The 26,323-nt window shown below is 41.3% G+C and overlaps 2 protein-coding genes across 4 annotated transcripts in view; one reads left to right on the forward strand and one right to left on the reverse strand.

The window, feature by feature from the left end:
• pop1 (POP1 homolog, ribonuclease P/MRP subunit) overlaps positions 1-1,254 on the reverse strand; it is an 81,371-nt gene extending 80,117 nt beyond the window's left edge. The window contains exon 1 of one of the 2 annotated variants that reach the window (XM_059977003.1): positions 1,161-1,254. The gene's annotated coding sequence lies outside the window, so the exon portion shown is untranslated. Of the gene's footprint in view, positions 1-869; positions 969-1,160 lie in introns of those variants that run through there. The other variant, XM_059976994.1, reaches the window with a different exon arrangement.
• Positions 1,255-1,274: 20 nt separating this feature from the next.
• LOC132398092 (2-iminobutanoate/2-iminopropanoate deaminase-like) lies at positions 1,275-24,233 on the forward strand. 2 transcript variants are annotated; one of them, XM_059977055.1, is made up of 7 exons: positions 1,324-1,430; positions 7,864-7,998; positions 16,431-16,536; positions 17,326-17,380; positions 18,891-18,959; positions 20,415-20,470; positions 24,035-24,233. In XM_059977055.1, exons 2-7 carry the CDS (start codon positions 7,937-7,939, stop codon positions 24,107-24,109), a joined length of 423 nt encoding a protein of 140 aa, XP_059833038.1. In that variant the 5' UTR covers positions 1,324-1,430; positions 7,864-7,936; the 3' UTR covers positions 24,110-24,233. The 2 variants fall into 2 exon arrangements, with proteins under 2 accessions (XP_059833029.1, XP_059833038.1); XM_059977046.1 differs by lacking the exon at positions 7,864-7,998 and having other exon boundaries at positions 1,275-1,430.
• Positions 24,234-26,323: the final 2,090 nt, after the last annotated feature.

Raw genomic sequence — 26,323 nt, forward strand, 5'->3', positions numbered from 1 at the left:
TAATTTGTAAGTGGTACAAGCAAAGCTTTGCTACATCTGGGAGGGATGTTTGGGTTGCTGCTGGGTAAGATGGGAAGAGATAAAAAGGCAAGTGTTGCACCTCTTGTAGTTGCATGGAAAGGTGCCATGGGGAGAAATCTTTAGATGGAATAGTAAACCAATGAATCATGAAGAGAATGGATTTTTTGGAAAACAATGAGGTAAGGGGAAGATATGCCTCATGTTAGTCTCATATTGAAACATACCGCTCTCCCTCACACCTATTTCTATTTATATCAGCAGATCTGCTGAACTGCAGAAATGTGTAAGCTTCTCAACAATCTGCCGGATATTGTCACTTCAAGACTGGAATTTTTGAAAAATCGAGCATGAAAGAATGGCAATTTTGTATCAAGAAATTTATGTCTGTTTAGGAGTTCCAAGTTTCCTTATTTTGGGTAGTATCAGCAGGTCCAACCTGAACCATGAACATTTCAGCTAATGAAAATCAATACTGCAGATGCCGGTATTCTGATCTGGAGAATTAAAAGCACAGTTGGCATTTCAGGTTGAAGGCACTTAATCACAACTGATTCCATATAGATGTTGCCCACCTGCCACGCTAAATGTTCTTCTCTCCACAGATGGTGCCAGACCCTGAGGTTTTTTTCTGCATTGCCTGGTTTTAATTCTATCAGCCAATATTTAATGGAGACATTTTAAAGTTTAGATCAGCTTATCCTACACTCACTTCAACACATTACGTGGAACTGGATGTGCATCAAGGAGCCTCAAAGCCTTCCCCAAAGTATCTACCACTGACACTGTCACTGACCATTTACCAGATTCACATTGGCCAATGCAACAAAACTGTCATTAGTAAATCTTACCATTAGTATGGGGGAAAACGTCAGCCAACAGTAAATTAGTTAGCCGTCCTGTCCGCAACAGCACAACTACGCATGAGGACCTGCCGGGCTAGGACAACTGCGCATGTGCAACAACTGGATCGGCTCAACCGCGCACGCGTGAGTCGGCTGCCTGCCCTCATGCTGCGTTCATGGTGTCGTCGTCAATTTACCCTGTGAGGATAATTTACCCCTTCCCAACAAAAGACGCGGTGTTCTGCGTTTTCTTTATAAAATCTAAATAAAACGACTCAGTCAGGGATGCGGACTTACCGATCCTCAGGCGAGGCAGGGCTACACTCCAAAGAAACAAACCGACCAATTAAATTTGGCTACATGGGAGGGTGGAACCACCGCTGCATCCTGGGAGTTGAGATGCCTTGAGGGCCAAAAAGACTACAACTCCCGGTGTACATCACGAGGGACGGGTTCATGCGCATGTGCACTGTGGAAGTGAGTTGAGTTGATCTTTGCCCGAATGGCTGCTCTCATGAGACGTATCATTAGCACCGGCAAGGCACCGGGAGCAATCGGTCCCTACAGGTAAAGTTAGCCTGCATTGGTGGGAGCGACATTGATTGGAAATAGATCGACGTTATTTAATTCATAATTGAATGTAAATAGTAACATTCTAAGATGTGTCATATCTAGTATCCTATCTGGATGCATCACAACTTGGTATGGTAACTGCTGTCCACATTGCAACACTGACTATGCTTTAAAACTACTTGTCTACCCGTAATAAAACATTAGAGTACCCCGACAACGCAAATGTCTACTTGCACTGTAGCAGGTACACTTTATTCTACATTCTGTTGTTGTGCTAACTTGTACTACCTGTAATGTATTGATCTGTGTGTACAGTATATTAGGCATGCTTTTCATTCTATCTCAATACATGTGACAATGATAAACCAATTCCAAAGCATGTTTCAAATACAAGCTATTGGTTCCTGAGGAACTGAGGATATAAAAAAAATCATTTTGAAGCTATGTAACATCTGGCTAAAAAAGAACACTCTCTCCGCACCAATCCCAACCTTACTATAAAACTCACTGATAGGGGAGCGCTGTTGTAGTCTGGCGTACTGACCTCTACCTTGCCGAGGCACAGCGACAACTCGCTGATACCTCCTCTTATTTACCCTCGATCGTGACCCCACTAAGGAGCACCAGGCCACCGACCTTATCAGCTCTGGGGAATCTCCCATCCACTGCCACCAACCTCACAGTTCCCACACCCCGCACTTCCCGTTTCTACCTCCTACCCAAGATCCACAAACCTGCCTGTCCATGTAGACCCATGGTCTCAGCTTGCTCCGAACTCATTTCTGCATGCCTCAACACTGTTTTATCCCCCCTTGTTCAATCCCTTCCCACCTATGTTCATGACACTTCACACGCTTTGTATTTTTTTTCAATGATTTTAAGTTCCCTGGCCCCTACCGCCTTATTTCACCACGGATGTCCAGTCCCTATATACCTTCATCCCCCACCAGGAAGGTCTCAAAGCTCCCGCTTCTTTTTGGATTCCAGACCTAACCAGTTCCCCTCTACCACCACTCTTCCGTCTAGCGGAATTAGCCCTTAAGTCAAGTCAAGTCACTTTTATTGTCATTTCAACCATAACTGCTGGTACAGTACATAGTAAAAAATGAGAAGTTTTTCAGGAGAATTTCAATAATTTCTCTTTAGGCTCCTCTCACTTCCTCCAAACCAAAGGTGTAGCCATGGGCACCTGTATGGGTCCCAGCTATGCCTGCCTTTTTGTTGGCTTTGTGGAACAGTTCATGTTCCAAGCCTATACGGGTATCCGTCCCCCACTTTTCCTTCGCTACATCAATGACTGCATTGGTGCTGCCTCCTGCACGCATGCTGAGCTCGTTGACCATTAACTTTGCCTTCAACTTTCACCCTGCCCTCAAATTTACCTGGTCCGTTTCTGATACCTCCCTCCCCTTTCTTGATCTTTCTGTCTCCATCTCTGGAGACAGCTTATCTACTGATATCTACTATAAGGCTATGGACTCTCACAGCTACCTAGACTATTCCTCTTCCCACCCTGTCTCTTGCAAAAATGCCACCCCCTTCTCGCAATTCCTCCGTCTCCGCCGCATCTGCTCTCAGGCTGAGGCTTTTTATTCCAGGACAAAGGAGAAGTCTTCCTTTTTTAAAGAAAGGGGCTTCCCTTCCTCCACCATCAACTCTGCTCTCAAACGCATCTCTCCCATTTCACGCATATCTGCTCTCACCCCATCCACCTGCCACCCCACTTGGGATAGGATCCCCCTTGTCCTCACCTACCACCCCACCACCCTCCGGGTCCAACATATAATTCTCTGTAACTTCCACCACCTCCAACGGGATCCCACCACCAAGCACATCTTTCCATCCCCCACCTTTCTGCTTTCCACAGGGATTGCTCCCTATGCGACTCCCTTGTCCACTCGTTTCCCCCCCCCCCCATTGCTTCCCACCGATCTCCCTCCTGGAACTTATCCTTGTAGGCCGAACAAGTGCTACACCTGACTTACACTTCCTCCCTCACCACCATTCAGGGCCCCAGACAGTCCTTCCAGGTGAGGTGACACCTCACCTGTGAGTCAGCTGGTGTGGTATACTGTGTCCGGTGCTCCCGGTGTGGCCTTTTATATATTGATGAGACCCGCCACAGACTGGGAGACAGTTTCGCTGAACACCTACGCTCAGTCCGCCAGAGAAAGCAGGATCTCCCAGTGGCCACACATTTTAATTCCATGTCCCATTCCCATTCTGATATGTCTATCCATGGCCTCCTCTACTGTCAAGATGAAGCCACACTCAGGTTGGATGAACAATAGCTTATATTCAGTCTTGGTAGCCTCCAACCTGATGGCATGAACATTGATTTCTCTAACTTCCGTTAATGCCCCTCCTCCCCTTCTTACCCCATCCCTTACCCCCCCCTTTCTCTACTTTTTTTTCCCTCTCTCTGCCCCTCTCACAGTCACTCCTTGCCTGTTCTCCATCTCCCTCTGGTGCTCCCCTCCCCCTTTCTTTCTCCCTGGGCCTCCCATCCCATGATCCTTTCCCTTCTCCAGCTGTGTATCCCTTTGCCAATCACCTTTCCAGATATTAGCTTTATCCCTCCCCCTCCCACCTTCTCCTATCATTTTGGATTTCTCCCTTCCCCTCCTACTTTCAAATCCCTTACTATCTTTTCTTTCAGTTAGTCCTGATGAAGGGTCTCGACCCGAAACATCAACTGCTTCCTTTAGATGCTGCCTGGCCTGCTGTGTTCCACCAGCATTTTATGTGTGTTGCTCAAAGAATAATTGGGAGTGAATATGAGTTTTTGAACAGTCTCCAGCAGTTAGCTAAAACTGGCTTATACTATTTCTCCCTTGGTTTGCAGAGAGACATTCAGAGTTTGATAACATCGTACATTGTACCCTCATTTGAATGGGGGAAGGAGGACTCATCAATAAGGACAGGGATGAACATCCATCTGTAATTAAGTCAGGGCCTAGCAAAGGGAATAACTGATAAGGACTGGACAGCACATCTATCTGTAATTACGCCTTGATTTAGCAGACTCTTAACTGTAACTAAGTTTTGCACCAACAGACCTGGTGGGCGTACCAGTTCAAATGACATATTGCAACAGTAATTTATGGGGCTTACTATGTGTAAATATACGGCTGTAACCAGAGAGAGTGGGCCCACTTGTCAGATGGTGGCAGTACTTACATGCCTTCCCGTTGACAACTGGGTCTCAAACTCCTGCAGGAGGGTACACAATAAGCTGTTGTAACTATAAGAAGCTGGTCTCCCGAGTTTTATTCAGATTGGAGTTTAACGTCCAACCAACTTCATGCATAGCATTGATAATTGATTTATCATTGTTATATACAAAGAAAAATTTTATTTTGCATGCCAGCTGTATAGATCTGTCAGTGCATAAGTACATCGAGGTAATACAAACGAAAAGCATGTAACAGAATGTAGTGTTCAGAATCAGGTTTATTATCACTGATGCATGAAATTTGTTTTATTGAAGTAGTACAGTGCAAGACTTAAATTACTATAATTTCCAGAATAAAATAATGTAAATATAGGAATAGTGAAATGGTATTAATGGGTTCATGGACCATTCAGAAATTTGATGGTGGAGGGGAAGAAACTTATTTTTAAAAGTTGTTCTGTATGGGTCTTCAGACTCCTTTAATGGTAGTAATGAGGAGAGAGCATGTTACAGATGCTGAGGGTCCTCAGTGATGGACGCCATCTTCAGGTGCTGCCTGCTGAAGGTGTCATTGATGGTGGGGAAGGAGCCTGTGATGGAGCTGGCTGTCTACAGCCTTCTGCAACCTCCTTTCATCCTGGTCCATAACAGGTTGGGACACAACCAGTCAGATGTAGAAAATCTCATCAAACTCCTAACAATGCTTTTTTTGTGAGTGCAATTTTTCTTTGTGAAGGTGCAGTGCAGGTAGGCAAATGAAGTGTAAGGAGCAAGCAAACTGAGAGATTGAAAGTTGATCTTTATCATATAAGTGGTCTGTTCAAGAGTCTATCCTTAAACATACTGCTGTGTGTTTTCAAGCCTTTGTATCTTCTGTCTGAATGAAGAGTGTGAAGAGAGAATGACTGAAGTGGTAGGGGCCTTCGATTATGTTGGCTGCTTCACTGAGTCAGCAGGAAGTGTGAGCAGTCAATGGCTGGTGAAAGAAGAGGGAGTTGGGTTTTCGTGATAGATTGGGCTTTGTCCATAACTCTCCTGCACTGTTTGCCAGAAAAATTGTGATACCAATCTGTGATGCATTTGGATAGGATTTCTTCCTATGGTGTCCCTTTAAAAAAATTGGCTTTTTACTATTTGCATTCTATATTAATGACTTGGATAATAGAATTGGGTGTGCTGTAAAAGACTGCTGATAATTCAGTTTGTAACTGTGATGAGGGCACAATAGCATGTAAAAAATATTAAGTGAGTGAGTAAGAAATTGGTATGTGGAAAGTTTTGAGGTTATCCACTTTGACAGGAGGAATGGGAAAGCAATTTATTTTGTTTAAATGGAGTGCATCTGCAAAATGTTGTGGTATTCAGTGTTCTGGAGTCCCAGTCCCTGGAACACAAAGGGCTGGCAGTTGATGCAGCAGGTAATTAGGATGGTTGATGGAATTGATGGAATTGCAAAGGACTTTAAGTATAGAGGAGGGGAATTGAAGCAGTTGTGAAACTACACATGGATGACTGTATACAGTTTTGCTTACCTTGTTTAGATAGAAAAGTTTGACAGATGGACTTATAAAGAGAATCTTATTGACACAAGGGATCCTACAAAAGCTGGAAATCAGAAAATGCTGATGAACTCTAAGCCAGGCAGCATCTACAGAGAGCATCTACAGAGGGGAATAAATAGTCACCATATAAATAGTCACCATTTTGGGCTCTGAGTTCCTCCAGCATTTTGAGAGAGTTTTGTTGAAATGCGTAGGATTCTTTGGGGAATGCAAGATGAATGCTGGAGGCAAGATGAATGCTGGAGGTTGTGGGGGTGGGGGGGGGGAAGGGAAGCTTCCTACTAGGGATACCTGAAACATGAGAAAATCTGCAGATGCTAGAAATCTCCTTCATCAACCAAGAAAGTGTGATGGCCTGGGCAGGGTTGTATGGGAGACCGGCAGTTGCCCAAGCTGCAGGCCTTCCCCACTCTACGCCACAGATGTTGTCCAAGGGAAGGGCACTAGGACCCATGCAGCTTGGCACTGGTGACATCGCAGAGCAATGTGTTGTTAAGTGCCTTACACAAACACGCTGCCTCAGCTGAGGCTCGAACCAGTGACCTTCAGGTTACTAGTCTGATGCCTTGCTCACTAGGCCACACACCAACACAAGGAAGTGTATGCAAGAGTTAACCTTATACAGGCATTACAGTTTATCAGTGATAACAGCAAGACAATTTGGAGCAACATGCACAAGACACTTTTGGAACTCAGCAGGCCAGGTAGCATTAATGGAAAAGAGTAAACAGTCAACATTTTGGGCCGACCCTTCTTCAGGATTAAGAAGGAAGGGGCGAAATTCCTGAATTAAAAGGTGGGGGGAGGAGGGAAAAAGCTAGCTGGAAGTTGAAAGGTGAAGCCAGGTGGGTGGGAAAGGTCAAGGGCTGTGGAAGAAAGAATCTGAGAGGAGAGTGGCCAATAGCAGAAAAGGAAGGGGAGGGGACCCGGGGGAAGTAATAGGTAAGTGATAATAAGTGAAAGCTCTGAGTTGGAAATAGAGGGGGTACGGTTTGTTCACTGGAAGGACATTCATGCCATCAGGTTGGAGGGAACCCAGACGGTGGCCTCATCTTGGCACATGGAGGCCATAGATTAACATGTTAGAAAGGGAAAGGGAATGGTAATTAAACTATTTGGCCACCAGGAAGTCCCACTTGTGATCAGAATTAAATGATATCTAGGAGGATAGATCCTCAAATATATGTCGCGATTGTCTAGAACTAGGTTCAGAATGAAGAGTCCACTATTTAAGACAGATAGGGAGGCTGTGCCTCTGGAATTCGCTACTCAGAATAAAAGCATTGAGACAGAATAAGTCATTATATTCAAAGTGGTGATTGACAGGTCTTTAAACATTAACAAAGAAGAGTTCAGGAAAGTGTACTGAAGTCAAGTTTGATTCAGTCATGATTATATTGAATGGTACAGCAAGCTATCTTTCCTACTCCTTTAAGTTTTTATAACAGCTGAATCAATCCACATTGATTCCACATGTGTGAAATTGGAGATATAAAGCAAGGACTGGTTTCAGCAAGAGTTTGACTTCAGATGTTATAGGTGAATTGCTATTATTGCTGTAAGAAGCAGGGGATAAATAAAATGATTTGGAAACTTTAAAAAAAATTCTTTAGGATTACCTTACTGCTGCAGAATTGTTTTATCAACATCGTTGTATGTTAGTAACTGTTGCCAATGTTCTTTCAATAAGTATGTTCCAAAGGTCGCACTATTACTTCATGATTAACCAGTCCGAAGAACTGTAAGCAGACGCGAAATCAGCCATGGCTATGACACGAGCTCTCGTTTATTCTCCCAAAGCCCCCATTAGACTTGGAATTTACAGGTATTAAAACCATGAGCTTCTCCAGTGTGCTGGCCATGTTGAGTTATTGGTATATTTGCTGTAATGTTATTCAAAGGGAAGGAGCAGTTTTCGCTATTGTTAAAACTTGGTAATTTTGTCTCCTGCTCTGATTTAAACATTGTGGGTTCAGTAACCTATGACATTAAAGTGCTCTTCAGTTGATGATTGATTGCTACAAAGTTATCTTCAACTTCTGAAAAGTCAAAGTTTTGCAGAACTTTCTGTCATTCTGTAATGTTAGAATATGACTGCCTTGAATGAAAGTTTCCTTGCATTGCAGGATTTAGCATTGAAGCTTACTGAATATTGAAAAGCTTGGACATGGAGCTGATATTTCCAATAGTGGGGAAATCTAGGACCAGGGGCACAGCCTTAAGATAAAAAGATATCTCTTTAGAGCAGAGATGAGGAGGAAATTCTTTAGCCAGAGTGTGGTGAATCTGTGGAATTCATTGCTGCAGACAGTTATGGGGACTGAGCCATTGAGTATATTTAAAGTAGAAGTACATAGGCCCTTGATTATTAAGGACATCAAAGGTTATATGGGGAGAAGGCAGGAGAATGGGGTTGAGATGGGAAATAAATCTGCAATGATTGAATGCTGGAGACTCACTGGTGTGAATAGCCTAATTCTGCTCCTATGTCTTATGGACCTGAGTTTCTTAGAAGAATTGGAGCCTGTGGAGTAAAGGAGTCAGTGTGGATAAAATGTATTTGAGAAGAAATGGAAAGCAAAAAGTGAAACAGGGCAAAATCTACCAGTCTTGAAGTTTGTTACATTTGGTGGATTCAGCAAGTGAAATTCACTGTGGAGAAGTCTGAAGTGATGCATTTTGGAAATAGTAAGACAACACACCATGATTGGAAAAATGACATTAAGGGAGAGTGCTGTGGGTATTTCAATTGAAAACCATGGAAGCTAGCAAGAGAAGACAATGTAACAATTAATAAAAAAAAATTATTGTTATGTTGATTATAAAAGAATGGGGGGGAGATCGCTTTAAAACCTGTTGAATATTAAAAGGCTTAAAGTGGATGTGGAGAGGATGTTCCTATGGGGGGGGGGGGTGAATCTCGAACCAAAAGGTATAGTCCCAGAACAGAGGGACATCCATTTAGAACAGAGATGTGAAGGAATTTCCTTAACCAGGGGTGGTGAATCTGTGGAATTCATTGCCATGGATGGCTGTGGATGCCAAGTCATAGAGTTTATTTAAAGCAGAGTTTGATGGGTTTTTGGAAAGTCAGAACGTCAAAGGTTGCAGGGAAGAAGGCAGGAGAATAGACTTGAGAGGAATAATAAGTCAGGCATGATGGAATGGCGGAGAAGACTCGAAGAACTGAGTGGCCTAAATCTGCTGCTATGTCTTATATTTATTTATGTAATTTATAGAGTCTGCCATGTGCACTTGTTTGGCCTTTAGACATTGCACCATGCTTGGAGTAAACAGTTGTGTATGCTTGTGTTATTTTATCCATTTGGGCTGTAAAACTCTGATTCATGAAAGTAATAATTTTTGATAATTTTATTTTTTAATTTTTTACTATAAATAAAAATTGAGACCATTGCCAAGGTGCCTCAAAAAGATTTGGCACTAACAGAAAAAATTACCCTACTGGATCAAATTAAAAGCCATCCGCCTAACATCACTGATTGTCAGCTGGCAGAGCCCGAAACGTCAACTGTACTATTTTCCATATATGTTGCCTGGCCTGCTGAGTTCCTCCAGCATTTTGTGTGTGTTGCAGAGATAACTGGAGTGCTGAAATCTATAATTACACACTTGATACATCTGCAAGAAGAATGGGCATTACACAAGGGACAGTGGGAAACATCCTATAAATGAGAGGATCCAGATGTTGAAGAGACCAAGTGAATGGTTTTCCATTGTAATGGGATGATGTGTGCGTGTCAGTGAACCAATGTTTTAAAAAAAAACAAGTCAGAGGAGCTAGCTAAGAAGCTGTGTCATGAAAATTTTAAAGCTACAGATGGTTGGTTGTCTTGATGGAAATGTAGGCACCACATTAAATTCAAGAACATACCGGTTGAGAAAAGTAGAGCTGATGCTGTAAGTGCAGAAACATGGAAATCTACTAAACTCCCCAACTTGCTTTTAAAAACTTTATGTAGGTGATAACTACAATGCCAATGAAATAATCCTTTTTTATTGTGCCATGCCGGATGGTTCCCTTTGTTACAAACACACAACACAATTAGGTTTAAAGAAAGCAATGGATCTCATAACTGTTGTACAAATTTGTCAGGAACTGATAAAAATAAATAATTGGTTCTTGGGGAAAAACATTAAACTTTAATGCTTTAAGAGGCTAAGAATGAATAGTACCAATCAAGTGCCATGCTAATAGAAATGCGTGGATGTCTTTCGAAATTTTAGGGAAATGGCTGATGAGTTGGGATAAACAGCTATTGTGGAAATCAAACAAAGTTCTTCTGCTTGTTGACAATTGTGCAGCATACCCTGATGTAGAAGATTTGTGAAGCATTCAGATAGAATTTCTGCCTGCCAAAACAACATCCTTGGTGGCACCAGTGGATATGGGAATTATAAAATGTTTAAGGAGAGTTTATTATGGGAAGTTGGTGAACCACATTCTGAAAACAGTTGAAAGCATCTTCTTCATCAGCCAAGGAAGTATACAGTTTGTTAGTGATAGCAGCAAGGCAATTCAGAGCAACACACAAAATACTAAAGGAACTCAGCGGCCCAGGTAGCATCTACAATTTACATTTCAGGCCGAAACCCTTTTTCAGGACTGGAAAGGAAGGGGGAAGATGCCAGAATAAAGGGGCAGGGGAGGTGAAGGAGGATATATTGAATGTGATAGATGAAGCCAGGTGGGAAAGTTAAAGGTCTGGAGAGGAAGGAATCTGATGGGAGAGGAGAATGGACCATGTGAGAATGGTAGGAAGGAGGGGCACTGGGGGGAGGTGATAAATCAGTTGTGGAGAAGATGCAAGAGATCAGACTGGGGAATAGAAGAAGACAGAAGGAAGTGGGAAAAAAAGTTACTGGAAGGAGAAATTGTTCATGCCGTCAGGTTAGAGACTACTTAGACGGAATATGAGATGTTGCTCCTCCACCCTGAGAGGAAGTCATTGACCAACATGTTAGAATAGGAATTGGAATTAAAATGGTTGGTCACCAGGAAATTCGGCATTTCGCGGATAGAGCAGAGGTGCTCGACAAAGCAGTCCCCCAATTTATGTTGGGTCTCACTAATGTAGACGAGCACCAGATACAATAGTTAATAGATTGGTACATGGAGTTTAGAAAAATAGAGGGCTATGGGTAACCCAAGGTAATTTCTGAAGTAAGTACATGCTCAGCACAGCATTGTGGGCTGAAGGGCACATATTGTGCTGTAGGTTTTCTATGTCTATGTTTCTATAGCTCTGACAGGTTTGCAGGTGAAGTGGCACCTGGAAGGACTGCTTGTGGCATTATGAATGGAGGTGAAGGACGAGTTGAATACGCAGGCATAACTTTCTGACACTGGCAGGGATATGTGCCAGGTGGGAGATTAGTGGGGAGCTACAGATATACAAGTGAATCACAGAGGGAGTGATCCCTGTGGAAAGCGGAAAGTTGGAGTGAGGTTAAGATGGGTTTAGTGATAGTATCCCATTGAAGTTGGAGGAAAAGTGGCAGAGAATGGTATGTTGGATGCGGAGGCTCATGGGGTGGTAGGTGAGGATAAGAGGGACTCTATCCCTGTTAAGGTGGTGAGAAGATGGGGTGAGCATGGATGTCTGGGAGATGGAGGAGATGTGGGTGAGGGCAGCATCAATGATAGAGAAAAGAAAATCTTTGAAGCAGGAGGACATCTCTCATCTGGAAAGGAAAGCCTCATGCCAGGAATAGATGCAGCACTAATGAACTGAGAAAAGGGAATAGCATTTTTTATAGGAGACATGGTGTGAAGAGGTATAGTCAATATAGCCGTGGGTATCGGTAGGCTTATAAAAGATGTCGGTAGTTTGTTTCCAGAGATGGAGACAGAGATCAAGAAACGAGAGAGGAGTCAGAAATGGGCCAAGTGAATTTGGAGAAAGTGGGAGGAGCCAAAGGAGAAACTATTGAGGATGAGGACCAGTTCTGCTAGACAGAGGAGGGTAGTGTTGGCGGGGAACTGGTTGGGTCTTTTTTGGAAATGTTTTGCTCACCGTAGTTTCAAATGTTCAGGCTTGGAGATGCTAGAAATGGCTGGAGTGAAAATTAATCAATTTCATTACTTCAATAAATTAGTAACTATGAAAAATATGAAGAAATGAAGATTTGGAGGAAGGAATCATTGAAAACATTATATCAAAAACTGGGGGGGGGGATATGATGATGGGGAAAGCAATTGGATCAAAGTACATTTATTATCAAAGAATGTATAAATTATACAACCTTGAGATTTGCAGCTGCAGAGGAAGAAACTCAAAAGAACGCATTTTAAAAAAGATAAAGACCGGCACCCAATGTGTAGAGACAGAGGGGAAAAAAAACATATATCATACAAACAATAAAAGTGAACAGAAGCTTCCCAAACCAAATTGAGTCATTAGATCCAAATCCCCAGAGTAGGTCTAAAGCCTTGGTCTCAGTTCTGAGTGCAGTGTATTTAATATTTCAGTAACATTATGAGTAATATTGTAAATATATTGTTTGATTAATCATTCTTTGTTTACAAAATTCATTATGGGTTAAACGTAAAAGTAAGTAAATGGCATATATCATTACACCACCATGTCATAAGTGCGCACTGCAGCAAAGTAAAACACATTTTCCTGCGATTTCTGGAGTTACAAAACAGCATTGAGGATAACTCAACTGAACCTGAACTAGTTTCTACACAGGGTGCCAGGAACTTTATTGTTGGATTGTGATACTTCATGCAGGAAGTCAATGAAGGCAGTCCATTATCTGCACTAGGTGCCTGAACAGATTTTGTTTGCTTACAGTCAATCAAATGAATACAATAGCATGGACTTGATGATTTCCTCTGTCGATAACCATTATGAACTAATGCACAGTTTTATAGTACTGTAGTAAAATTGGTAGTATTCTAGTTTATTCTCTAATTTAAATACATAATTCTTTAACTTAATTTTTGTTTTTGTTATATCTTTTAAAATATTTTCTTGAAACTTCAGCCAATTCGGACAGCTGCTTTATTGGACCAAAACATACTGATCTCAATGTGTCCCAATTAACCGAAATCCACCGTATTTCTTGGCCTGTCTTTGCATTTGTTCATTAATTATTAAGTTTAATGAACCTACTGATTTACCACAGAATTGTTAGTAGAGGCCAAAATTACAAACTTCAAATGTCACTTATACTTAACCTTAGTGTGCTCTGTCCAATACATCATAAGCACACCCCACCCCACCCTCCCACTACCGGTAGAACCACGGGAGGCGCTGCCTTAAGAAGGCAACATCTATCAGCAAAGATCTGCACCATCTGAGCTATGCCATCTTCTTTCAGTACCATTGGGAAGGAAGTATATAAACCCGAAGTCCCACACTACCAGGTTAAAGAACAGCTATTTCCCTTCAGCCATTAAGTTCTTGAACCACTGCCACAATCCTGATCACTGCAACAGCATCACCACTTTGATCACCTTGTTGTAAAATAGACTTTGTTTTTATTTTATTTGTTTCAATTTGTGTTTAATTTTATTTTCTTGTATTTGTTGCTTATGGGACAATGGGCCTGTGATGTTGCTGTAAGTACTGTGTCTATGAAAAGTATTCATCCCCTTGGAAGTTTTCATGTTTTATTGTTTTACAACATTGAATCACAGTGGATTTAATTTGGCTTTTTTTTACACTGAACAACAGAAAACAACTCTTTCATGTGAAAGTGAAAACAGATCTCTACAAAGATATCTAAGTTACCTGTTGTGACGTGATCCTAAGGTTTATTCAATATGGACTGTGCCTTTAAAAAGAGAGTGTGTGTACACTGATTCAGAGAGAGAGAGAGAGAGAGCACCGAACAGCTCGTGAGTCGCCATAGTTACGGAAAGGCAGAGCTATAATATGGACAGCTGGAGTTCACCATGTTTGAGATATATAAAAGGTCAGCTGGCTTTTCAGACCCACGGAAGACACACAAGATATACAGAAGAAGTGGACACTGGATGAGCTTTGAGTGCCCGTGAAAGGGTGGATTTTGCTCGCAGTATGGAAAAGGGGTTACCGGTGGAAAGCTATTGGTGTGTTTAACCCTTGCCTGGGTTGATAGCTTTACTGCGTGAAGACGGTACCATTTTGTGTGGTCACAGTCAGTGAATTTAACAGGACTTCGGGGGACAACGTGGGAAGAATTGATGACATTGGCTTACTTGGAAAACAAATCCCTTCTCTCTCTCCTCAATTCTACTCAACTTAATATCACAAACTGAACTGATTTCATTCCTATACCATTGTAAGACTGTCTCATTTTCCACTTAAGCTTGAAGAAGTTTGGGGTTTTATATTTACACACTTATATATGCATAAACTCTGCTGACCTGTTTGATTTATCTGGTTTTATTACTGATTTACATAGATACTAATAAATAGTGTTTTGTTTATAGCAAAACCAGACTCCGGGTGTGTTCCATTTCTGCTGGTTCTTTTAACCCGTTACAGGGTACGTAACAAAATTGGCTCCCTGTCGAGGAATTGAACCCCGATCTCCCACGTGAGAGGTGGGGATACTAACCACTATACTAACTATTTAACTAACTGTGACTTATAATGAGTGATGATTTGGTATATCATATTAAAGGTGGAGATGGGTACTTATGAATCCATTATTTTGTGTTTTATATTTGTAATTAATTTAGATCATTTTGTGGAGATCAGTTTTCACTTTCACATAAAGGAGTCTTTTTCTGTTATTCAGTGTAAAGAAAAGCCAAATTAAATCCACTGTGATTCAATGTTGTAAAACAATAAAACATGAAAGCTTCCAAGGGAGTGCGTACTTTTTATAGGCACCTTTTCATACGTACATGAACTTGTGCATAATGACAGTAAACTCAACTTTGACCTACATTCCACTTTTTTGATGTAATTTTACTCATTTTTTTTCCCACCTCTGACTTGAGGTTATGAGGTCTTCCATTTATTCTGAGATAAATTTCAGGGTCACATTAGGAAAATGTCACTTCTCATCATTTGGCTCAGATTTTGCAGATGGCAGTGAAGGAAATTAATTTGTCATTCATTTTGTTGATGGCTGTCCACAATTTGTTTTCGGGTTCAGAGCAGAAATTCATCTTGACACAGTATTTGATTTAGCACAGTCCCTGATACAGGGGAATCATCTGTGCAGCTTCCGACTGGGACAATAAACAATGACACTCTTCAACCAACCAGATTGAAGAGTAATGTTCTAGAGAAGATGTAGTGTAGATTCACCAGAATGTTCTGATATCAATTTTCAGATCAAAACCTTGCAGTTCCTGAATTCTTTGAGCAGATTAGTTGCCAAACATGGAGCATTACAGATTTAAGGAAAGATTGGAGAAGCTGAGTTTGTTTTCCATGCAACAGAGGTGGCTGAGGTGACTTGATAGTTATATAAAATTATGAGATTATAATAAAATTATAGGTATATAGTTGAAGTTTTTTTCCCATGGTGGGGTGTCAGTGAAAAGGTAAACATGGGTTTAAGTGAGAAGAAAAGATTTAGAGTAAGAATATTTTTCACACAGAGGTTGGTTTCAGAGTGGAATGTGCTGCTTTAAGAGGCAATGGATACAGGTATTCACAACATTTAAGAAACATCCAGACAAGTACTTGAATGACCAAGGCATAGAAACCAACAGACCTAACGTGTAAATGGAGGTAGTATAGGTAGGTACCAGAGTTGACATGGATGTGATGGGCCGAATGACCTCTTTCTGTACTGTATGACTCTGACTCCAAATCAGGAGTTTTATTGAAATCGCTAACTCTAACTTCCAAAGCAAAGGGTATCCACATTCATGAATTTTTTTTTGAGGGCCAAACAAATCCTGCTATTTCATATTGCAGCATCCCTGCATGCTTGTTAAGAGCCTGATAGACAAGTTTTCTCTAACCTACTTTTACTCTTTCATACCGGGACTTCATTTCAGTAAAACATCTTGTGGCCTTCACAGGATTTTAAGTGGGCAAAATTTTGCCTACTTGGGTCTTAAAGTCTCATAGCATGAAAACAGGCCCTTCGGACCAATTCATCCATGTCGACTGTGTTGCCCAATGAGATAGTCCCAGTCAAAAACTTGGCCAAATATTCAAGTTTTAAGGAGCATTTTAAGAGATGAGAGATGTGGAAGGAATTCCAGAATTGAGGTTGCTGCTGTTTCATCGTGTCCTATTGGCCTATGACACATGTATGCTTTGTAACTGTATTTTGTAGCCAAGCTGTAGTGGTGGACCAAACCATGTACATTTCTGGGCAGTTGGGACTAGACCCTGCAACTGGGCAACTTGTACCTGGAGGAACATCACAGGAAGCCAAGCAGGTAATACGTTCATAAAACAAGTGCATTTAATTCTTAGAATGTTAACACTTCTCTCTTCTCACATTCTTTCAACAAGTAATGTCTTTAATTGTTCTTCACTTCTTGATGTTAACCTTGTCTTTCCTCTTGCTTTAACACATCTACATGGTGCCTTTCTCCATGCTCATAATCTGTGAAGTCTGAGTATTTTACTATTTGACGTGTAGGTGAATGTAGTCAATACACAGTAATGAATGCAGGCCTTGAATCCTTGCACTCTTTAGCCTTGCCCTCCCTTTCATTCTGTAATCCAAAATTGGCCAAGCTAATTTTGAATACAATCTGCCAAGTCTCTATTGTTCCCATGTGTCGTAATCTTCTAGATCAGTTTACCATGAGGGATCTTGGTGAAAGCTCCAAGTATACACCTACCAGCCTGTCCTCATCAATCATCTTTGTCACCACCTCAAAAATATGACTTCTGCACAAAACCATGTTGACTATCCCTAATAACACCATGCTCTTCCAGATCCAAGTAGTTCCTATCCTTAAGAATCTTCTCCAATCATTTCCCTACCGCTGATGTAAAGTTTAATAGGTTGTAGTATCGTAGTTTGTCCCTTTTGCCCTACTGAAGCAGAGAGGAATGACGCCGGCTTTTGCCTAGACCTCTATATCTTGGTTACGTATTTTTTTCCCATAGGGGAAGGAGGATCAGTGGAGGCAGTGGGAAGGGTGTGTGAAGTGATTAAGTGTCACAGTTGTTTTAATTTATAATGCATGAACTAATTTTTGTAATTATTTTGACAGGCTCTAATCAACATGGGAGAAATCCTCAAAGCTGCAAACTGTGACTATGATAATGGTAAGAGGATTAACTATAGCTTTGTCTTTTCAGTGCACCTACAGTCAATAACAGGGAGGCCTGACGAAGGGTCTCGACCCGAAACGTTGACTGCTCATTTCAACAGATGCTGCCCAACCTGCTGAGTTCATCCAGCTTGTTTGTACGTCAATAACAGGAGAGCTTTTACTCATGAATTAAGGCAAATGAGAGGAAATAACCAAAGAAGAATAAAGAAGTTTAATAATCCTTTTAAGGGGAATACTGTCAAAATTTACTTTGGTTAGAATTTGTGAGTTTAAAACAAGAGCAAAATACTTAGGATGATGACAATTGGAGATAAGAAATGAAAAATCCAAGGGATAGTTGGATTTATTTTTGGAGAAAATGTAACTTGATGGTTTACCTTGCCAATCTTTTGTTTCTAAATGAGAATGTGTCTGACCTGAAACATAGCAAAAGCCATATATAGGTAAGGTGATGTGTTTTGTGGACATCTATGATCAGTTTGCAGGGTGACTCTAAATTTTCTATTGTCAACACTTTTATTCACTGTCCTGCCCTCGCGCTGACCTCTCCATCACTGCACTGTTACAACTTGCCCAATATAAGTTTGAGGAACAACACCTTGTCTTCTGCCTGGACATGTTTCAGCCTTTCAAGTTTGACATTGAATTCTCCAACTTTAGCTAACTTATTTTTTTTCTTCTGTTTGAATTGGAACTGGCCATTTCTGCCAATGATCTTTTGGGTTCAGTTTTCTTATTCTATTTATGTAGTCTAGCCTACTGGAAATGTTCCATAGCCTGTTATACAGACAAAATGCATAATATGCTTTTAACTGTATCAGAGATATTTCTTTTGTTCTACCCAGATCTGTCTTGGCATATCTTCTACTAAAAACTAACTATGGTTCGCTCTCCTCTATCCGATTCCTTCTTCTCCAGCCCTTTGTCTTTTCTACCCACCTGGCTTCACCATCACCTTTTAGCTATCCTTCTCCTCCCCCCTCACCTTTTTATTTTGGTGTCTTCCCCCACCCCCCTTTCCAGTCCTAAAGAAGGGTCCCAACCCAAAACATTGACTGTTTGTTAATTTTCATGTCCTGTCTGACCTGATTAAACCGCCAGAATTTTGTGTGTGTTGCTGAAAACTAACTTGTTTTTCTCTTTACCAGTCTGACAAAAGTTCTTGGACCTGAAAAGTTCACTGATCTTTCCACAGATGTTGATGATCTGCAAAATGTTTCCAATATTTTCTGTTCTTATCACTGAAGCATGAACTGTTTTCAGATGCTCCTTCACCTTCTGGTATTTAATGTCAGTTTAGTTTTAAAGATAAATTAGTGTACAGAAGGGCTAGATTTACTTCACAGCATCATGGAGACTTACTTCATGGAACTTAGGATAGATATTTAAAACAAACAACAGAAGATACTTTATTTTTAAATTATTAATGCACTAACCCTTAATAATGCCAGTAGTTCAGAGTTTTCTGTAGTTAATGAGAAATGTATAAATTTATCTTCTAGTTGTAAAAACAACAGTTCTGCTGGCAGACATCAATGACTTCAACTGTGTTAATGAAGTTTACAAGCAATGTAAGTAGAGTTATTATGTTTCTTTTTCGGGTGGGGAATCTGGTGAATAACACGGAATTAAATAGGCATTCACAGTGAATTGTAATATTTCGAGGTTCCCTTTAGCTTCATTAGATTAGCTTTATTTGTCACTTGTACATTGAAACATTCAGTGGAATGCATCGTTGTGTCAATGACCAACACATTCCAAGAATAGTGATGGGGGGGGGGGGGTGGGCGCAGTCTGCCAGTGCTTCTGGCGCCAACATAGCAAGCTTGCAATTTTATTTGGATTATTTCCATTTGTGAATCTTGCCCACAAATGTCAAATGGGATTGGTGGAATTTAGCCTGTCAAATAAAAGAAAGTCTGGGTCTAGAGTACATGCATTGACAAATGCAGAAGTGCTTAACTGACTGAATGATGTGTTTGGCCTTGCAAAGGATCTTTAACCCCAATGGTTTCAGCAAGGATTGCAGAGCTTTGGGAATAAAGTAACAGGGAGGTCAAATGTGCTGGATTATTTCTGCTTGGTGCAATCTTTTGCATTTTTGCTTATTACTTTTAAATGTAATCTTTAATCATTTTTAATAGTCTTACTTTAAATCGCTAGAGCAATTTGCATTATTGAAAGTCCTCCTCATCTTTAACAGTTGGTTAAGCTGGGAGCAGTGTTTTCAAACATGATGAATCTTTATATACTGATTCTGTCCCAAGACTGAACTTGTGTCCTATTTGAGTGCCAAGAGAGATGTGAAGGCTTCAGAGAGGCAGCAGAGGAGATTTATTTAAATGGCAAATGATTGTTCAATGTGTAGACCAGAGAAGCTATCCTCTCTTTAGAGCAGTGGAGGTTTTAAGATCTAAAATATTTAAAATCATGAAGTGAAATTAGGAGGAAAAGATGAAAAATACTCCACAAGCTGAATGGCCTTGCTCCATGCTGTGTTTCTGAAAGGTTATTCCTTTTTCCTGCATTGTACTGCTTCCACAAAGTTAACAAATTTCATGACATGCCAGTGCTTTTAAGCTTGATTCTGATTCCCATTGGGAAAGGTTGTGTATTGAAGCCTCTTTCCTCCAAAATTCAAACCTAATTGAGGCCTTCAACATATGAAAGAATTTATTACAGAAGTAGACAAGACATTTATGGGAGAGTTGCCAAATAGAACCTTTAAATACAGTACTGTGCAAAAGTCATAGGCACCCTAGCTATATGTACACTGTATCTGCCTAAGACTTTTGTACAGATCTATGGAGGATGGTCATTAATGGATATCATTGGGAATCTGAGTTGAATCCTGTGGATGATTCCAAGGTAAGCAAAGTGAGATACAAGAGGAAGAAAGAAAAAGCAGGATGGTCTTACAGATAAATAGGATGGTTGAAGACCTGGGATTAGCATCAGATTAGGTAGAGACATAAATTCCTCTTTCTGTTTTCTCTATTTGATTTAAATTTGTGTTTTCTTCTCAGATTTCAGATGCAACTTCCCAGCCAGAGCAGCCTATCAGGTTGCAGCATTGCCACGGGTGAGTTGTGTGTGTGTGAGTGTGTGTGTGTCCCCCAAGATTTGGACTTCTGTATGCCAAAGGATGCATGTTTCACTGTATGGTTATCCTTCATTGCCCTTAAATGTGGTCCTGAGCCACTGTCTTGAACTGGTGAAGGTATTCCAAGAGTGTAGCTGAGGAGCAGTTTCAAGATTTGGAACAGTGATAGATGGTGTGTAAATTATAGAGAAGTCTGATGGTGGTGGTGTCCTGTGTTCAGGGAAGAGATCACTGGTAAGGAAGTTGGTGTCAGAGTAACTTGGGCAAGTAATTGCAAAGCATGATTATCAGGGAGACTACATTGGCTGCTGATCAATTAGTTGTGGCACAGCTCCAGTTTACGCTCTTGTGCTCAGGTGTTTGTGAAAATGTTACAAGATTAACAGACAATGATGTTCCCCCATCTGAATCTGGTGCTTAGTTTGATGCTAGCTCGCCTGGCAGTTTTCAGTGTACTTGTTTTGACACAATTAGGTAATGTTGGAGTTACTTGTTTGAATTAAGAGTCCAGTGTAGACCAGGCTAGATAAGAACCATATGTATTATTCAAGTCCAAGCAGAACAGTTATTCTTTTGGAGTGTGCCATTCTTTAGCGGCTTCGGTGAGGAAGATTTTCTTATAAGTTACTCTCTGTCTCTGTTCCTATTTGTTCATTCCTTTCTTATTAGTGAGAATGTGTGTGGGATGTGGGAAGTCTAGGAGACCTCCAGTCTGCCAGATAGATACATCTGCACTAGGTGCACCGAGCTACAGTTCCTTGGAGAACATATTAAGGAAGTGGAGCTGCAGCTCGATGATCTTTGACTTGTATGGGAAAATGAGGAGGTGATAGACAGAAGCTACAGGGAGGTAGTTATCCTTAGCTTGTAGGAGACAGGTAACTGGGTGGCTGTCAGGAGAAATGGGAAATGCACAGCCAGTGCAGAGTACACCTTTGCCCATTCCCATCAATGATAATGATGTAACTTTAGATACTATTGAGGGGGCAGCCTACCAGGGAGCACAGTGACCAGGTCCCTGGCACTGAGTCTGCTGTGGCTCAGAAAAGCAGAGAGGTGAAGAAAACTGTAATGCTGATAGGAGATTCTTTAGTCAGAGGAATAGAGATGAGGTTCCGTGGGTGCAACAGAGACAACTGGATGGTATGTTGCCTCCTTGGTGCCAGGATCAGGGATGTCTCGGATCGCGTCCATGGCATTGTTGAGGGGGAGCGTGAGTAGCCAGAAGTCTTGGTAGATATTGGTACCAATGACATGGGTTGACAAGGTGAGGAGGTCCTGAAGAGAGGTTTTTGGGAGCTAGGTAGAAAGCTGAGAAGCAGGACCTCCAGGGTAGTAATCTCTGGATTACTGCCACGTGCCAGTAAGAGTAAGAATAGGATGATTTGGCAGATGAATGTGTGGCTGAGGAGCTGGTACAGGGGGCAGGGGTGCTGATTTATGGATCTCTTCTGGAGAAGGGGTGGGTTACACCTGAACCTTGTGGGCAGGTTGGCTGGAGATGTTCGGATGGGTTTAATCTAATTTGGCAGGGGATGGGAACTGGAGTGACAGTGCAGAAGATGAGGTAGTTGGTTTACAAACAGAGGCAATGTGTACTGGGACTCCTAGCAAGAAGAGGCTGACGATAGGGTGAAATTGCAGTCAACAATATCAGTTGCAGTGTAAAAGATGGACAAAATCAAAAAAGGTGAATACAGGACTAGAGATCTTATAATTGAATGCATGCAGTTTAAGTTGCTTGGACTAGATGGTTTACACACCCTAGAGCTCTGAAAGAAGTAGCCGAAGAGATTGAAAATTATTTTTCAGGAATCACTAGATTCTGGAATGGTTCCGGAAAACTGGAAAATTGCAAATGTCACTCCACTCCAAGAAGGGAGAGAGACAGAAGAGAGGAAATTGTAGGCCAGTTGGTCTGACCTCAGTTATTGGGGAAATGTTGGAGCCAATTGCAGTTATTGGGAAAATGTCGGAGTCAGTTGTTAAGGATGTGGTTTCAGGGTACTTGGATGCACATGATAAAATAGGCTGTAGTCAGCATGGTTTTCTCAAGGGAAAATCTTGGCTGACAAATCTGTTGGAATATTTTGAAGAAATAACAAACCGAGTACCTGTTGATGGTGTGTACTTAGATGTTCAGAAGGCCTTTGACAAGGTGCCATTCAGGCTGTTTAACAAGCTATGAGCCCATGATATTGCAGGAAAGATTCTAGCATGGATAAAGCAGTGCCTGATTGGCAGGAGGGAAAGAGTGGGAATAAAGGGAGCCTTTTCTGGTTGTCTGCCGGTGACTAGTGGTGTTCCACAGGGGTCTGTTTTGGGACTGATTCTTTTTACGTTTTGTATCAATGATTTGGATAATGGAATTGATGGCTTTGTTGCAAAATTTGCGGACAATACGAAGATAAGTGGAGAGGCAGGTAGTTTTGAGAAAATAGGGAGGCTACGGGAAGACTTGGACAGTTTAGGAGAATTGGCAAAGAAGTGGCAAATGGAATACAGTGTTGGGAAATGAATGTTTATGTACTTTGATAGGAGAAATGAAAGGATTGACTATGATCTAAATGGAGTAAAAATATAAAAATCTGAGGCACAAGGGGATTTACGTGTTCTTGTGCACGATTTCCCGAAAGGTTAATTTGCAGGTTGAATTGGTGAAGGCAAATGCGATGTTGGCGTTCATTTCAAGAATATAAAAGCAAGGATGTAATGTTGAGACTTTATTAAGCACTGGTGAGAGTTCACTTGGAGTCTTGTGTGGAGTTTTGGGCCCTTTACCTTAGAGGGGATGTGCTGAAACTGGAGAGAGTTCAAAGGAGGTTCGTGAAAATAATTCCAGGATTAAATGCCTTGTTATATGAAGAACATTTAGTGGCTCTGGACTTGTATTCACTGGAATTGAGAAGGATGAGATGGGGCCTAATTGACACCTATCAAATGTTGAAAGGCTGATGGAGTGGATGTGGAGAGGATGTTTCCTATGGTGGGGAAGTCTCAGACTAGAGGACACAGTCTCAGAATAGAGAGGCTTTCTTTTAGAACAGAGATGAGAAGGATTTTCTATAGCTAGAGAGTGGTGAATCTGTGGAATTCTTTGCCTCAGGCAGCTGTGGAGGGTAAGCCTGTATGTATATTTAAGGCAGAGGTTGATAGATTCTTGATTGGTCATGGCATGATCGGATATGGACCGGAGTGGAAAAATGGATCAGCCTTGATGAAATGGCGGAACACTCAGTGGGCCAAATGGCTTGATTCTGTTCCTCTATCTTATGATCTTGTATCCCTCCCTGAAGGACATCAGTGAATAGGATGGATTTTCATGACAATCCTGATATCAATGAGTAGGAGCAGTCTTTGTCCTGAAACATCTCACTATAGCTACTGCGTGACTTGCAAAGTATTCCTACCTTCAATTTTTGTTGTTGATTTCCCCCTCTGGGTTTGATAGAGTAGGCGGTATTGCGGAATCCACATAACTAATCACATCTGTTGACCTGACATGTACTTCAGTTGTGTGACTAGGTTTTATCTTCTTTGCAGGGAGGTCGAGTTGAGATTGAAGCTGTGGCTGTTTTGGGACCTATTGTGAATGGGCCCTTGGACCAGAAATTATAAACCAGGATCAATTCTTTGGAGATATAATACATACAACAAGGGAAGACACAGCTTCTTGATTTTATTGTTGCCTTGTAAACACTGTATGGATCAATGGTATAATAAAAAGCAAGAATTCAAATCACTACAGTCTTTTTCAGCATCGATGCCATTTTACACATTGTCTTATTTTTCAGAGGCTAATGATTCTTCTAACCTGTGGTTGAAGTGAAATGAGGCAGCTTGGTTGTAGTGTCCTCATCCACAATGCTGTGTCAGCTTATTTCTGAGGGAACTGTGGGACTCTTGAATGGAACCATAATCCATGTCCCACCTGGGGAGAGCTAAGGGTTTCTCTGGACAGCATCTGAAAACTTGCTCGAGGTGTTCCAACATTCCTTGCCTGGCTACTCAGAGCTGACATATTTCATGTCTGGGTTCAAGTGACTTTGAGTGTGTTCTTGACCATGTAATTCAGCATGGCTCCTTTGGCCCTCACCTATTTTATCAATGCACCATAACTGCTCTGCCTGAGACCACGAGAAAACTGGAAAGAGTTGTGTACACAGCACATCACGGAAAAAAGCCTCCTCTCTGTGTCTACATTTCCCACTGCCTTGGTAAAGATCCCATCCACCCTGGATGTTCTCTCTTCTTCTCCTTCCCATTGGGTAGAAAATACCACAGCCTGAAAAATACACAAGACCAACCTCAAGGACAGTTTCTATCCTACTGTTACAAGACTGCCTAACAGTCTCCTTGTACAATAAGGATGGACTCCTGATGTCACAATCTATCTTCTGACCTTGCGCTTTATTGCCTGCCTGCAATGTACTTTCTTTGTAACTGTATTCTGCATTCTTATTGTTTTCCTTTGTACTGCCTCAATGCACTGATGTAATGAAAGTTTGTGTGGAAGGCATGCAAAACCAAGTTTTCCACTGTACTTTGGTACATGTGACAATATCAATGTACCAATTTATTGAAACTAAAATAAATGTAAAGCACTGAAAAGGTCATGCAGTATTTGTAGAAAGAGAAACAGTTAACATTTGAGGTCCCAGGCACCTTGTCAGAACCAAAGCCTTTGTTCAGGTCCAGGACCTGAAGCATCTTTCTATGGATGCTACCTGACCTACTTGGTGTTCAGAGTATTTGCTGTTATAATTTCAGATTTCTTGCATTAGTAGTTTTTAATTTCTTTGACTTAGTTGTGGTTGGGTGAACTACTCGGTATCAGATTGTATTTGGTTTTGCCACAAACTGGTGAAGAATGTTTAACCCAGAAAACTGAACTGAACACAATTTCCAGCCCTCACTATCCACCAGAAAGCAGGGTTAAAGCATAGAGAAATAAATTTGCAGATGCTGAAATCTAGAGCAAAAGATAATTGGTTTTAAAGATTCACAAAACAAAATCAGAAAGACAATCAGAAGCAAAGGTAACCTGGAGGGGAAAAATATAAATGAAATGTATTCCCCCTTGGAAGTTTTCATGTTTTATTGTTTTACAACTTCCATGAGTACAAACAGTCTTTGTCCCGAAATGTCTCATTACAGCTACTGCCTGACTTGCTAAGTATCCCTGCCTTCTGTTTTTGTTTCTGGGCCAGTTAGACTTTTCAATTTCCCCCTCTGGGTTTGATAGGGTGGGCAGTTTTATTGGCTGGGTATGTACTTCAGTTGTGTGACCAGGATTGATGGTAACACAGAGCTCCTTTATCTGAGTCTGTTAGTATTTCCACCAACTCTGCAATGACTTGCTCAGTCCTAGTGGTGATGAATGCATTTGGTAGCCAAGCTCTCAGCATGTCTGTATACTGGGACTCTTCAAGTTGTTGCACTTCAAGGTACTTGCAATAGTAGGTGAAAGGGAGACAGTTGACTTGTGTAGGCATAGAAGGTACTGCATAGTTAAGTGCTGTAGACCCCATGTCAATACTTGAATTTTCTTTTATTTTACTTTCATTTTGCCGATACAGTGCAGGGTAGGCCATTCCAGCCTCAGTAATCCCCAACAAACCCAATTAACCCTAACCTAATCACAGCACAATTTACAAAGACCGATTAACCTGCTGGTTATGACTTTGGACTGTCAGAGGAAACTGGAGCACCCATGCATTCCACAGGGTTGGTATACAGAGACTCCTCACAGATGGTGCCAGAATTGAACTCCAAAACGCCCTGAGCTGTAGAGTGTTGCACTTATTGTTACACAACATAATGACAGCAGTT

The sequence above is a fragment of the Hypanus sabinus genome, chromosome 1 (genome assembly GCF_030144855.1).
Source record: "Hypanus sabinus isolate sHypSab1 chromosome 1, sHypSab1.hap1, whole genome shotgun sequence".
Lineage (NCBI taxonomy): Eukaryota > Metazoa > Chordata > Chondrichthyes > Myliobatiformes > Dasyatidae > Hypanus > Hypanus sabinus.

Excerpts from the sequence above, each read along its gene's own strand:
- LOC132398092 (XM_059977046.1), top strand. The coding sequence starts at position 1,366 with ATGGCTGCTCTCATGAGACGTATCATTAGCACCGGCAAGGCACCGGGA. Across the intron at positions 1,431-16,430 it reads GGAGCAATCGGTCCCTACAG|CCAAGCTGTAGTGGTGGACC; the intron begins GTAAAGTTAGCC and ends TGTATTTTGTAG. Across the intron at positions 16,537-17,325 it reads CATCACAGGAAGCCAAGCAG|GCTCTAATCAACATGGGAGA; the intron begins GTAATACGTTCA and ends TTATTTTGACAG.